This window comes from Arachis hypogaea, chromosome 7 (assembly GCF_003086295.3).
Source record: "Arachis hypogaea cultivar Tifrunner chromosome 7, arahy.Tifrunner.gnm2.J5K5, whole genome shotgun sequence".
Lineage (NCBI taxonomy): Eukaryota > Viridiplantae > Streptophyta > Magnoliopsida > Fabales > Fabaceae > Arachis > Arachis hypogaea.
The window spans coordinates 77,573,843-77,588,620 of record NC_092042.1 but is presented as its reverse complement, the minus strand read 5'-3'; the positions used below and the strand labels follow the sequence as shown (position 1 = coordinate 77,588,620).

At 31.4% G+C, this 14,778-nt stretch overlaps 1 protein-coding gene across 2 annotated transcripts; it reads right to left on the bottom strand.

Annotated features, from left to right (window-relative positions):
- LOC112703553 (uncharacterized protein At4g14342) lies at positions 1 to 1,642 on the bottom strand. 2 transcript variants are annotated; one of them, XM_025755039.3, is made up of 4 exons: positions 1,523 to 1,642; positions 1,363 to 1,448; positions 1,160 to 1,283; positions 1 to 227 (listed from the first exon to the last, which is right to left on the bottom strand). In XM_025755039.3, the coding sequence occupies exons 1-4, from the start codon at positions 1,526 to 1,528 to the stop codon at positions 180 to 182; spliced, it is 264 nt and encodes an 87-aa protein (XP_025610824.1). In that variant the 5' UTR covers positions 1,529 to 1,642; the 3' UTR covers positions 1 to 179. The 2 variants fall into 2 exon arrangements, with proteins under 2 accessions (XP_025610824.1, XP_025610825.1); XM_025755040.3 differs by lacking the exon at positions 1,523 to 1,642 and having other exon boundaries at positions 1,363 to 1,454.
- Positions 1,643 to 14,778: the final 13,136 nt, after the last annotated feature.

Genomic DNA, 14,778 nt, shown 5'->3' with positions numbered 1-14,778 from the left:
TCGAGCCAATATTCCAAGCTGCATTATAACCAAAGCTTAAGCGTCTACAAGAAAGAGAAAGATGATTCAGTAACCTCTAATCAACAACCATATGTTTCCAATCAGAATAGCACAGTACAATGAATTATCAAAGGGTAAAACTGTTGTGATTTGACTCTTTGTAATCCAGATGGAAATTCTCAATCTTCTTCTCTTTCTGGAGGGAGACCACAGGGTAGGAGCATTTTCTACACACAAAGTTGAATTCATCAATAAAACGAGTAAGAAATTCTACAATATGCTAGCACACCTAGAGAAGAATTCGCACATGGATCACTCATAGTATATAGTAACAATAAGCATAAAATATGCCCAATCAAACATAAACTAAAATAATAAATATACAATTGAAATTTAAAGTGCCAACGTTTCCAAATTGCTTGGCACAACCTTTTGAAGGCATACAGTGTGTGATGCAATGAGGTATATGATTCAACATCTTTACTTTGTATATCTTCTCACAATCTAACCTTTTTAAGAAATGAAAACTGGATATATTCCATCCCAAACCCATCTAGATTTCCTATCTCACTTTACAATTTAACCATTTCAACTTCTTCTAACATCAAGTTTACGATATAGTTCTACATATCAAGAAGATGACCAAAGAGAGAAGAAACTAGAAGCTTCAGAATAAACATCTATAAACAGCGATGATTTGAGAAACCAATGTCCAACCAATATGAAATAAAAACAAAATATAAAGCAAGCAACATTCACCTATAATCCTTAGAAGTTATAACTAGAGACCTATTGTTAAACTGTGGCCACGACCATGTGCAGCACAAATGAAAAAAATTTATAGTACGGGAGGTGTCACTTGTCGGGGGCAGGGATAACACTCCCATGAAAAAGAATTAAGCAGGATGATAGCAGTAACAACAATTTCTCATTTGCCCTAGCCAAAACCTGGAGCATATCTCAAGAGTTAAGAACTTAATCATCAAACAGGACAACGGATTAAACAAGCCAATTGCAGATATAGGAACACAAGCATAATACAATCTACAATCTATATATCAAAAGGAATGGCAACAATAATAATAATAATAATTGAATCTTGCAATTAATAAGGTGACTGAAATGAGAAAAGAAAAAGAAAAAGAGCTCAAAGCATAACCTGCATAAAGGTGTAGCGTTCTCTCCCAATGGATTCATTTTCAGCAATAGCAAAATATGCAAGTAAAGGGTAGTGCCCGATATATGAAGCATAGCTATCACGCTGAATATTCACCGCCCACTCACTGCACATATCGCACAGTAAATATATAAAAATACCAAAAACAAAGTTCTTTTTCTCCAAAAGGAACACAGAAATCTCACAATCTATTCAAATCGGCATGACCAGTTCCAACATATTTAGCCTGGAGATGCTCAAGTTGGGAATTGATGTTAAACCTATCACTTGCCTGCATAGAAGCCCCAAAAAATTGAAAAAGGAACGATCTCAGCCAAAGGAAAAGGTGAGATTGAAGGTTCATACCTGCATATTGCTTCTTCAGAAATACGGAGCTGCCTCCGTCTCCGTGTGTGAGAGAACAGAGATAGAGACACAAGTTGAGCTGCTCTTGCACACAATACTTTCAATTAGGAAGATTTAATTATTAAAAAAAAAATTAATATTAAAATTATTAAAAAGGATTAAATTTTTTTATAATATTTAAAAAAATAATAAAAATTTTTTATAAAAAAATAAATATATCTTTAATTATTTTTTATTTATTTTTTATAATTTGTATATCAAAATTTTTTATTTTTTTCTAAAATTTTAGTAATTTTTATTATTTATTTATTTACTTTTTTTATCTTTTATTTTTTTGGATAAAGATTAAAGATCACAAAAATAAAAAATAATTAATTAATTAATAAAAATTATTAAAATTTTAAGAGAAATAAAATTTATTAACATAAAATTTATAAAAAATAAATAAATAAATCATCAAAGATATATTTGTTTTTGTATAAAAATATTTGATTCTTTTTCTTAAATATTATAAAAAAATTTGCTCTTCTTAATAATTTTAGTATTAAAAGTCCTTGTTAATAATTAAATCTTTTTAACAGTTTTTTAGAATAATTTTTTCAATAAAAAATGGTGCTTTATTTATTATTATATTCATAAGTTTTACTAACTACTTTGTAGTTTTGTGTATTTTTGTAAGAAAAACTATCAAAAGTACTTATGAAATTTACGAACGCTGACAAAAGTACTCATATATTAAAGAAATTAATGTTGTACCCATGAAAGATAGATTTCGTATGACAAAAGTATCCAAATTCTAATTTTTTGTTGATTTTTTAATAAAATTCCTAAATTACCCTACACTCAACCTCAACTCATTTTTTCAACCTTTCATAACCCATTCTGCACCAACCCTTGCCATGGAGTCCGAAACTACTCCTACAACAAACTAGACCGAAATCAATGGTAGTGGTGGTGGTGGTAGAGGATCGGACCTCAACCGATTCACTCATAAGTTTACAATTCATACCCAAACCAAATCAATCAAACACCAAAAAATACTCAACATATAAAAATTTTCAAATTCATTCATCCAATTTCAATTCACTTTAGTAAAACTAGAAGTAGAAACAGCCATCAACCATAAAAAAGCAACAAATTTATTCATCAAATTTAAAATTTATTTTAGCAAAAATCAGAAGTAGAAGTAGTCATGAACCTGATCTTCTGTAAATCAATCTCAACCTCCATAAAAAATAGAAGCAGATTTAAAAAAAATAGAACAATATCATTTTAGTAGTAACTAAATCAATTTCTGAAAAGAAGAAAAATGAAATAAAAAATGTTTGAAAAAAAGAAATACCTTTTCTTTGCCGGCTGTAACATCGTCAATGGCAGAACCTCCATCCACAACGCCACCTCCCTTTCTTCTTTGATTTCTCTTTACCGAACCCTCTTTCTGCATGCAAGAGCACCACGACCTCTCTCTCTTCTCAGGCATGCGAGGATGGTATTCTCTTCTACTGGGTCAGGCGCGCTACGATGACGTTTTCCTCGGCTGCAACAGGTGCGCCACGGCGATATTCTCCCCAGGTTAGGTCACAAGCGCACGATGAAGGTGTTGTAGTCACCTTAAGAGTTAAAGGGAGAAGGCTTAGTGAGGGTTTTTGAGAGAGGGATAAGTGAGGAGAGAGGAAGATGTGAGAAGAGAGGGAGTGACGGTAGAATGGGATAAGGGTGGGGTAGTTTGGGAATTTTATTAAAAAATCAATAAAAATTTAGGATTTGGATACTTTTGTCATACGGAATCCATCTTTCATGGGTACAGCGTTAATTTTCTTAGTTTATGGGTACTTTTGTCAGCGTTCGTAAACTTCATGGGTACTTTTGGTAATAAATAATATAATTAAATATAACATTACTTTGAAATGAAGATATAATACCCTCAAAAATATCATATTCTTCAATTAATAATTTTTAGAGAGACTCAAATTTGCGACCTCTTAAATGAGTATGAGAAGACTATACCATTTGAGTTAAAAGTTAAAACGCGTTGACCTCAATTAATAATTTAATATTAACAAATAATATAACTAAATCTGAAATTTTGGAAAAATATTTTTTTTTTTTACAAAATATTGATGTTACATCCTCAAATAATGAAACAAAAGCTCCTAGGACGAGGTCTTCATCACATCTCTCGCACTTTTCAAAAACATTAATTTATTCTTAAAAATATTTTTTGGTATATTTACTAAATTTTACAACGGCAATAATTTGAATGTTGAGATAATAAGATTAAGCTTAATGTGGGTGCCAATTAGTATCAAAATATGCATATTAAGGTCGAATGAGGGTATTATATCTTCATTTCAAAGTAATGTTATATTTAATTATACCATAATGATATCCAGAGCTCAAAAGCTTTATTTATTTATATTTTGTAACATTGAAGAAACCATATGCTGTGCATGGCATGGAAAATTGTTAGACAGTAAAACTACTGCTTTGGTTTAAAGATTAGAGACATGTACAACTATATATATGCTCTACCTTGTTTACAGAGTTAAAATTCATATCAAGATGTGGTAACATGAAAATTTAATTCAACATTAAAAGGGGAAAAAAGAAAGAAAGTTAGTAAACATTTTCCTTTGGGTTTAGATATTCATCAACATACAACTATACAAGCCAAGATGTCTCTATAGTCTCCTTTTTATCTTGAAAGAGCCATAATCACTGTTCTTCTTGTACTCAAACAACAGGTTTGAATGGTCAAATGCTATGAGTTTCACAAATCCAAAGTCATGGCAGCCATAACAATTAACAAGAACAACAACTAGGCAGCCATAATAACAACATATTAAAAATTTTAATAATATCTAACACGGCACCAGTTGAGTTTGAAAAACTAATATTAAATTAATATGATAAACAAATATTATTAAAAGTATTATTAAGTGTTTAATAAATTATTTTCTAATTATTTGTTTGATACATTTGACTTAGCGTGCAGAAAAAAAATTAGTCCATTTAAAAGCAAGTCTGCCCTGATCTCTAAACAAGCTTAGTCCCGTATCAAATAGATCCAAAACTAGTGACTGAAAAAAGAAAAACAAAAAGAAAAAAGTGAAAGAAACCAAATCCAAGAGGTAAAATAGCTCAAGAACCAAGTTTGATGAATTAAAGTAAGGAATCCAAAAAGACCAAGCTTCATACGGTTCTCTCATTCATTGGTGACTAAAACTTAAATTTTATTTCAATTAATACCTTGAAATTTTCACCAAAAGCTTTTCTCTCTTCTCTCTCTTCTCTCTTGCTTCGTTCACATCATTCATTCATTTAAGAAGAAGAAAAAAGGAAATGGAATGCACAGAAAGTAGGTTGTGAAGAAAGGCAAAAGGATTTTTGCCAAATCAAAACAAAGAAAAGAAGGCTACAACTGAGCAGCTAGTATCTCTCGGTCAAAGGAAAAACAAAAAGTTTCTTTCCTCTTTAGTGCTACACCAAGGAATCAAGAAGAAAGCCTCAAGGTTTCAAGCATGGAAGAAACAACAATGGAGAACGTGAAGCCATCTTGGGTTAGAAGTACATCAATGGTCAAAATCAAAATTTGGGGCCAAAATCAAGCTCAATGGTTAAGATTGAAGAAGCTTGAAGAAAAAGGACAAGAGAGAAGAGGTAAGCATGCATGCAATAGAATCAGTTCTCTCTCTCCTCTCTGATAAAGCTGCTGATACTCTGATGTTGGAGAAGAAGAAAGTGTGAGGGTTGAACTTGTTTCAACTTTGAAATCTTCACCCTTCTATATTAAGGATGAATGGCCAAGGGTTGAAGGCAAGGAGAGGAAGTGAAAAGCACAAAGTTCACTCTCATAGCTACCCAAGCTGTTAGAGTTCTTCTCCTTTATGTAGTTCATTAAGTATTTCTTTTTCTCAGTTTTGATATGTCTGAGTCTCATTATAAAAGGTAAACATGGTGAGGTTTGTAAGAAAAAACCAATGAGAGGTAAAAGGCAATGAGTTAAACAGTGAAAAAAAGTCAAAAAATGTTTCAGAGATTCTTTGTACATCTTTCTGTTTTGTGCATGATCCTGTGGGGATTCTCTTGCAAATTGGGTTAGCACTTTGCTGTTGAAAGCTAGATTGAGGTCTAGTCAAATTTAGATTGGGTTTAAAATCTAGATTTGTCCCAAATAGAATTGGGTAGATCCTAGGAAAAGAACTGGTATTTGTAATCTGTTAAAGATAGTGAAATTCTGTCACTATTGTGATGGATACTATATGTAGGCTATATTGTACGTAGTAGTTGAACCAGGATACATCTGGATGTTATTTCTTCTTCTCTACTACTTTTCTGTTTCTGTTACTTAGGAGACAAAAATAAAAATATCTCTCAACTCGGTACGAGACAAAAGCAAAAATATCTCCTAAGTTTCTGTGAGAAAGTAAAACTACTATACAGTAGAAAAAGAAGCTAAGATTCAACTCCCCTTTCTCTTAACCACTGATAACCATCGCTAAGAAGACCAAGATCTCCATGGATAAAAAATATCAAATAATAAGCTTTTTAGTTATTATTTTCGCATGAAAGAGTTTAATTTTTTATTAATAATTAATTTTAACATTCATTATCCAAAACATGAAAGAATTTAATGTGTATACTTTTATATTTGATTAGGTGTTAAGTATGTTGCACACATAAAAATAATTAATTTTCATGCTTGTTATTTAAAAATATTTCTCTCTCTATATATAAAAATATAATTAAATATTAGTATAAAAAAAATTATATTAATAGTTATAAAATTAACTCAAATTTTTGTTTAAATTGAATCTCAATTCTAATTATTCATCACAATATTAGTATTTTCTTCAAATTATATGTAATAAAAATTTGAAAAAGGAGAGATAAAAATATATATCAGAAAGATAAGCTATGAAAATTTAAAACTAAATAAAAAGTTAAAAAAGTATGCATATAATAATAATATATTTTTTATGTGAATAATATTACAGAATTATTTTTTAATTATATTTAATTATAAATTTAATATATTTTTTATAATTTTATGAATTTATTTAAATTATATTATTTTATTAATTTTATTTTTTGTAAAACAGAAAGACAAAGAAAAATAGAGAATGAAAGAGAAAAGAGAAAGAGAAAGAGAAAGATAAAGGAGGAGAGAGAGAGAGTTTGTTAATTTTAGAGGAAAAAATTTATTTTAATTGTAATAAAAATATCTCTCAACACATTTTGTTTTATCAAATTAGTAATATCAAATATAAATTATAAGTTATATATAGAGTGGAAAATGTAGAGAGAAATAAAGAAGGAAAGAGAGGTAGATAAGGGGATGGAGGAATGGAGTTTATTAATTTTGAAAAAATTATTTTATCTCAATTTTAATGAGAGAGTGTCATGTGATACATTGTAGTTGTTAAATTAGTAATATAATAATATAGTTATATTTTAATTTTAATTTTTATTTAAATTTAGTTGTAATTAGAGAATGTCATGTTGCACATTTCATTGGCAAATTTGCAATTAGTCATTGATAATGACATATAACAGAGATAAAGTCGGTGAAGGAATGAGAGAGAGGAGGAGAGAACTCTTTAATTTTAAAGAAAAATATTTGTTTTTAATTACAATGAGAGAGTGACATGTAACACATATTGGCTGTAAAATTAGTAAGATAAGATATAATTTAATTTTAATTGTAATTAGATAATGTTATATTGCATATTTTGATTCGCAAATTTATAATTAGTCATTGATAATGATATATAAGAGAGACAGAGTGGGTGAAGGAAAGAGACAAATGAAATAGCTCTTTAATTTTGGGAAAAAAAAGTTGATTTCAATTGCAATAAAAAAAAATAACACATGGCACATTTTAGTTATAAAATTAGTAAGATATAATAGAATAACATATTAACAACATGGCAGCAAAAAGTGAATAACAAAAAACGATTAACAAAAACAACTAGACAACAACAATAATTTATAAGTCAATAACAACATAGCAAAAAATTTAATAACACCTAATGCAACAGCAGTGAAGTGATTAACAAATTAATAAATAGGAAAAAAATAATTCAATAACTAATGACAAGAATATAACACCCTAAACAACACAACAAGAAGCAGCAAAAACAATAAGGTAATAAGAACAAAGAAACTAGCAACCTCCACAATAAAGCAATCATCAACAAAATGTGAAAAAACAGCAAAGATCAAAGAGAAAAAAATACACTTTCCAAAAGCATCGACGACGACATTGGAACACGACTACAGAAAGGCACAACGGTTGGAACTGGAAGGCACGGCTAGAGGTGAGCAGGGCTGAAGGCAACGACAATAGTGACAACAGTGAAAAGTGAAAAGAAAGGGACGGGGTTGGCAGCTAAAAAGTGGAGATTTGAGACTTTGAGAAGAAAATCCTAAAGAGGAAATTCAATTAAGGGATTTCGGGTTTTTTTTGTTTGCTTTTTTTGATAATTTGTGGTGGCTTTTGTTTTATTTTATTTTATTCTTTTATTCATCAGTAAAATGACACCGTTTTTATATTTGTTACAAGAAGTAGATACCAACTCAGAATTTGAAAAATTTATACGTTGACAAGATGGTACCTGAAATATATTATTAATAAAATAGTCCTTAAAAGATTATTAATTTTGACTTAAAAGATTATTAATTTTGACAAAAATGATCAACTATTAACTAAATTAGGTGACGTTAACTCCAAACACTAAGCTAACAGTCAACAACTATTATAATTACAAAAATTACCCCTACAATTATTTATTAAAAAGCTTCAACAGTTAAATCTAATTTTTACAAAAGATATCTTCTTCTTTTTCTCAACTTAACACAAAGTACAACAACAACAAATCCAAATTCAAATAAAAATCATAACAATAATAAATTTAAATTCAAATAACAACTACAATAAATTAAAATTCAAATCTCAGTATCAAAACTACTATATCCATTAAAAATCAAAGAAAGAAAAGAACAGATGAAAGAAAGAGGAATGAGAAAGGTAACTGCCTATAAGATACAGACACTTTCTTGATTTATCATATCCACGTGTAATACACGACACTCCTTAATATTCGTCTAACACGCATGTCTTATGTGTCCAATCGTGTCTTAATAAAAAATTATTCTTTGAACACGCTTGGACACACTTAAATACTATCATATATCAAGGGTATTTATTTTTGGGGAATATTCACATGATGACATCTTTATATGAAGATGACATTGTGAACCCTTAGATAGATAATCAAATATATTTAGTCAAATATATCAACTCATCTAATTGTTTATAATACTATCTTCATATGAAGATGATGTCTTCATGGAAATATTCACCTTTATTTTTTGTTACAAATATCGGTTGGGTTTTAGTTTAGTTATAAATAAATATTCGTTGGAGAGTTTGAGCCACATTGACCAAGCTCAGTTTAATAACACGGCGACACCTCTTTAACCACTTTCCAGTTAGACCAGTTTCATTAGATGCACTATTCATTGGTTAGACTCAAACAAATTGCTAATCCTTTATCAAAAACAAAGAAAAATTGCAAATCTAAGTTATCCTATTGGATATTGTTGTTCTGATGAGTAAAATTTTTTTATTAATTCTTCAAGATTCATTTGATTATGTGATGTTTTCAGATCTCTTTTATGTTCTAAGTCAAATCTTTTATGCAGCAGACTTGCCTTCTTTGAGTTTGATGGCGCATCAAAACAAAATCCTGGAAAAACTGGTGCTAGGGCTATGTTGCGTGCTATTGATGGAAGTGTAGTATACATTTGTTGTTAGTTTTTTCTAGTATACATGAGCTATTTTTGCTGTTTCTTCATAGATTGTATGTAATATCTCCTTTTCCTCCGGTATACATGAATTGTTTTTGTTGTTTCCTTATAGTTTGAATATAGCAGTTTTGTTTCTTCTCTGTATTTCAAAATTTATGTTCTAATCTTAAAGAACTCCTGGGTGTCTGTTTAAAGACTTTGAGTCTTAGTGAAAAAAAAAAGACAATGTTTTCACTGATGACCTCATAACTTCGTAGCACACCCAGATTCCTTGAGAAAGACTTGCTTTTATGTTTGGCTTACAAGACTTTTAATACTTACTTGATTTGAGATCATCTTACATGATCCTCTTCACCAGGCTTTTTGGACCTTTGGTTAATCAAAGAACAATAATCTTTACTTTCTTAGCAATCCTCATATCCTTTAATTTCAATATGTTTGTAAAACATTGTATATTTGCATCTTAGCAAATCATAGGACATGCATGCATGATGCATCACCACACAGGTGACTGATATTATCAAATTACTGACACCAGTAAACTATACATTTTTTTAAAAGTACTATTTGTATACTGAAATCAGCTACTATATATTTATGTATAAATATATGTATAGTTTAATTCAATTTTAATGTATATTTTGTATTCTAATGTTCTATTCTCTTGATGGCTAATTTTAATAGCTGATTTTAATATACATGTAATATAATTTACATGTTTTACTTTGGGACTTAATATCGAATAACCCGCTGATTGATGAAGTCAAATTTTTTAAAATAAATTATGGGTAACTGACATGATGACAAACCTCAATTTTAATTTGAAAATATCCTCTAAAGTCTGAATGCAAGAAAAATATCTGATTTCATCGATGCATTCTTTGTTTTTTCATTTTCATTTGCAACTAAATAGTTACTAATTACAATAATTTGTAGTTTTTCTGTCCCGATAATCTTATGCTACTGAACCAAACAGATTGACAATTCATGGAAGGTCTAGAATCAAAACTTGTCTACACTGTATAACGTGGCAAAAGAACTCAAGCACCAATTTTCTCTCTTCCAGATGATTGATGTTTTAAGGGTAGGTACTACTGACTTAGCTATTAGTATGTGTGTAATATTTTTGGTCTTTTTGTAAAACACAATCTTGTAAAGTAATAGATAGGTCCTTTATTTTAGTGGTTTGTTTATCTTTTATTTTTTGTTTTACGAGAAAGGAATATTGAAACAACTGCTGATGTAATTATTAGATTTGTTTACTAACATTATACTCTTTGGATGTGACCCTTTTCTGAATCCTAAGTTAATATCCTAAAATCCGGTTTCATCTGTCCAGGAATCACAATCCCAAGTAATACTGGGTGAATCTTTTTTTTTTTCAACACAGGTGTTTCGCGGTCTTCCTTTGCTTTAAACCATTCAACTAGCTCATGCGTTTGATTGTTGACAATTCTTATCTGTTTCCTGCTGTCATTCATTTCCGGTTTCAATCAAAGTATGGTACACAAAAAAATATATCTACTAATATATATGTATCCACTGACCCACTAAAGTATATGTTTCTGTAGGATAGTTACAGTTATATTATATATATATATATATATATATATAATATATTATATATATATATAATATGTATTATATTTATTTATAATTTTTATATTATATTTATAGTTAAATAATATATAATATAATAAATAATATATAATATAATGTAATAACGTAATATAATGTAATAAATTAATGTTAAATCAAATAGTTATAGTTATAGTTATAGTTATGTAATATAATATAGTTATATAGTTATAGTTATATTGTTATTATTATTAGTATCATATAATTGTATAATATAAAATGACAACAATAATAATAATACTAATAATAATAATAATATTAATAATATAAAATATACTATTCGTTGCATGTATATTTTCTTTTTAAAGTTTTTGTTTATATGTATTAATCATAATATATATTTCTTATTTTTTGTTTACAACTTATATTCGTCATTTTCCATTGTGTTCTACTGTATGCTTTCGTTTGTGCATTTAAGTAGAGCGACACTCACGGTTGTGGAACCCACACCAACAAGAGAAATACTTCTACCTTTTACAGAGAATTTCCACCTTCGTGTCTAGGAAGGAACCTCACTATCGATTTGGAATGTCCCGAGCAACAATCGAAGAGGATGATCGTCCCTTCCACGTTGGGCATGGTAGCGATGAGGCCAATTTCAACATTCCTGCCTTGCCAACCGACGTGATTTTGAAGATTTTTCTTCGTTCTGATGCAAAAACGATTGGAAGGGGGAGGTGTATGTCGCGCGATTGGTACGACAGACTGAAACGGGCGAATAACATGGTGACTCGCTTCAAATCAGTTGGTGGGAATGCGGTGGTTCTTCACTTGGACAACCCCCTGAGAGATGCTGATTGTGGGAGGCTTTCCATGTTTGTCTTTGAAACTCGTGTAGCCATTCTGGTTGCGGCTCCTCTGGAATGGACATGGTTTTCCCTGGTGGGAACAGACTCCGGCAAGGTATGTGCAAGATTTTCAACAGACGGCCGTTCGAGTTCATTGATCACTTGGGATCCGTTGGGTTCTTGGAGGTCTGTTATTGCTAATCCTGGGTCTGACGGTTACCACTATAACCACCGTGACGACTGCTCTGCTTATGCCTTTCTTAGCATGGTGGGTTGTGATGCTTATAAGATTCTCAGTCTGACGAAGCATAATCTGGCAAGTCCTGGATACGACGTGCAGATGTATCTCTCGACAACCGGTCGGTGGAGTAGCGCTAACCGGACCCCGCCAATGATCGATAGATTGAGCAGTGGGTATGCCGTGGTCAGCAGCTGGGTTTTTTGGGTCAACTGTGAAGGTAGATTCACGAAGACACCGGTCTCCGTGGTTCGATTTGCAACTATGGACTCTGCGTGGGATGAGATAGAGATAGGCGCAGGCGCATGTGTGGATCATCCTACCTTGATTGCTCACGATGATTATGTGGATTTGGTAACATATGAGCGGTCTGCTTTGAGATTTGGAGTGCATGTCATGACCATCAACCTTAGCCATGTTGGCGCAATGGCGTGGGGGAGACATCTCTTTATTAGGGTCGCAAACATGACGGAAACACCCTCTCTGAAGATAGGCCGCGATCTCCTCGGGATCAGCCACTGTGTCTGCGGGTTCGACGGTGCTGCGGCGTCGCTTCATGAGGTTGTTTCGGTTGCCCAGTTCCGCTCCATTGGTCTGAACGACAGAGTTGTGAAGTTTATTGGAAGCATTACATGGCCGGAAGTTGTTTTCATCAGGGTGTGCATGTGGTTTTCAATATAAGTCTGACTATTGCTGATTATCGTGTTTTTCTTTTATGCGTTGTGTTTTCCTCTTTGGTTCCGTTAGTTTTTTGTATGCACTTGCTGAACAAGTTGGTGGTTTGCTAATTGTACTATTTAGTTTTGGCACCCGAGTTTAGTGCATCATTTTACGGGATCTCATGGGTTTGATATGATTTAGTACTTTTGTTTCCATGTATCTTGATCTATCGATGTTTCATGTCTTATTTATCTTTTATAATCCCCGTTTTTTATTCCCTGGTTATCATGTAACGTGTTGGGTATTGTTTATTGGTGATGCTAGACCTGGATTTGATGGTTATGATAATGGTTGGTTTGGCCAAGTACATTGTGTTGCGGTTACTTTTCCTCTCTTTGCAACATATCGTAACTTAGTCACAGCCCGCCTGTTCCGTTGGGCTGCCGTTTTCAACCCGCCATTTCAATCCAAATGCATCAATAGATGCATCATGATTCTTTTAGGCATAACTGGCCTTTTGTCCTCAGATGGGCCCAATCTATTACATTTGAAACTGTGGTTTGAGTTAGCATTGGCCCACACATAAGACATGACCTAACCCTACTGCAACAACCCCCCGTTCATATCATATCCGCTTGAAACCCTTGTCTCGGCCGTCGCTCATGGATAACAGCTTGGCACAGCAATGCCTCTCTGAGATCGGACTGCCGGACTGTCTTTTCGCCGTTATTGTCGCTCTTGCTCCTCACCGTGGCCAAGACACTTTCATTTTGCATTTAACCTCGGTAATTCCTGATTCATCCCTTCAATTGTTAGTTTCTTTTTTATTTTTTTATTTTTTCGAATGTTCTCACAAATTTAACCCCCTCCGACGGTTTTGATGCTATGCTGTGTTTGTGTTTTTCAAGATCTCGTATTTTCCAACAACATGCATGGAAAAATCTTTTGTTCCAACTAATGCTGGACTATCCCATTTGTTGATTCTGACTAATTTCGTTGACCGCATCTGTTAATACCATTCACTTTTGAGCAACCTCTTCTACGCTACAGCTCCGGCTTTTGTGCGGCAATGCTAACTTAATGAACTTTCGAGGATATGAGCTTTTCTGGCACTGCTTTCCTTGACTGTGGCCTTCTCACTGCGCAGGTTATTAGTCAACTGTGCTTTTTGCCTATAATGATCATAGTTATAATAATACCATCAAATATTATTCATCCTCACTAATAGTTAATCACAGGTTATCCTTTTCTTGTAGTAAGGATTAGGGTGATGCAATTATTAATTAAAGGCTTATTTTAATCTTTTCTTCTTCATCGTATCATGCATTATATATATATATATATATATATATATATATATATATATATATATATATATATATATATATATATATATATTTATTGTATTAATATTCTATGACATACATGAAACGACGATTAAATAGCCAAATATGGCATTTGGCATATTAAAGAATCGTTAAATTAACATTTGTCAACTAACTCATCTAACACAACAATGATTTCTATGGATTTATTAGTTCAGTCTCTGTATGTAGTTATATCTTTATTTTACAATTACAAATCCACCGTGACTGTGATTCCGGGGAAAAAACATAGATAACCACTTTTTATTGAGTCAATATAGATTAAGATCCATTTTTTCTTAAATAACACAATTTGTTATTGTCTATTAAATTAAAAATTAAAAATTAAGATTTAAGATTTAGATTTTAGATATACAACATAGTTTAAAAAAAATTATTCGTGTTTTAAATTAAAAAATTCTAACAGATTTTTAACAAACACAATATGAATTTTGGTAATATTTTTTTAAATGTTGATCAAACTTGCATAGGGACGGTAATTATAGAATGATAGTATGCGCTAAAAGAAAGAGAGATGTATGTGGTGAATTCATGTGTTCTCTGTTTTGATTTTCTCTTCTAAGTTTTTAAAGATCTTCTTAGCCCATATAAAGTTTTACATGTCTTGTTGTTGCAGTGCGTCTTTTTTTATTGGGACTAAGGCAATGTGTGCTTTGGCAAGAGATCGAAGCATAGTTTGGGCTTCTACTCATCAACCATGCAGTGAAGTGTTTGAACTCATGGATCCGTTGTACT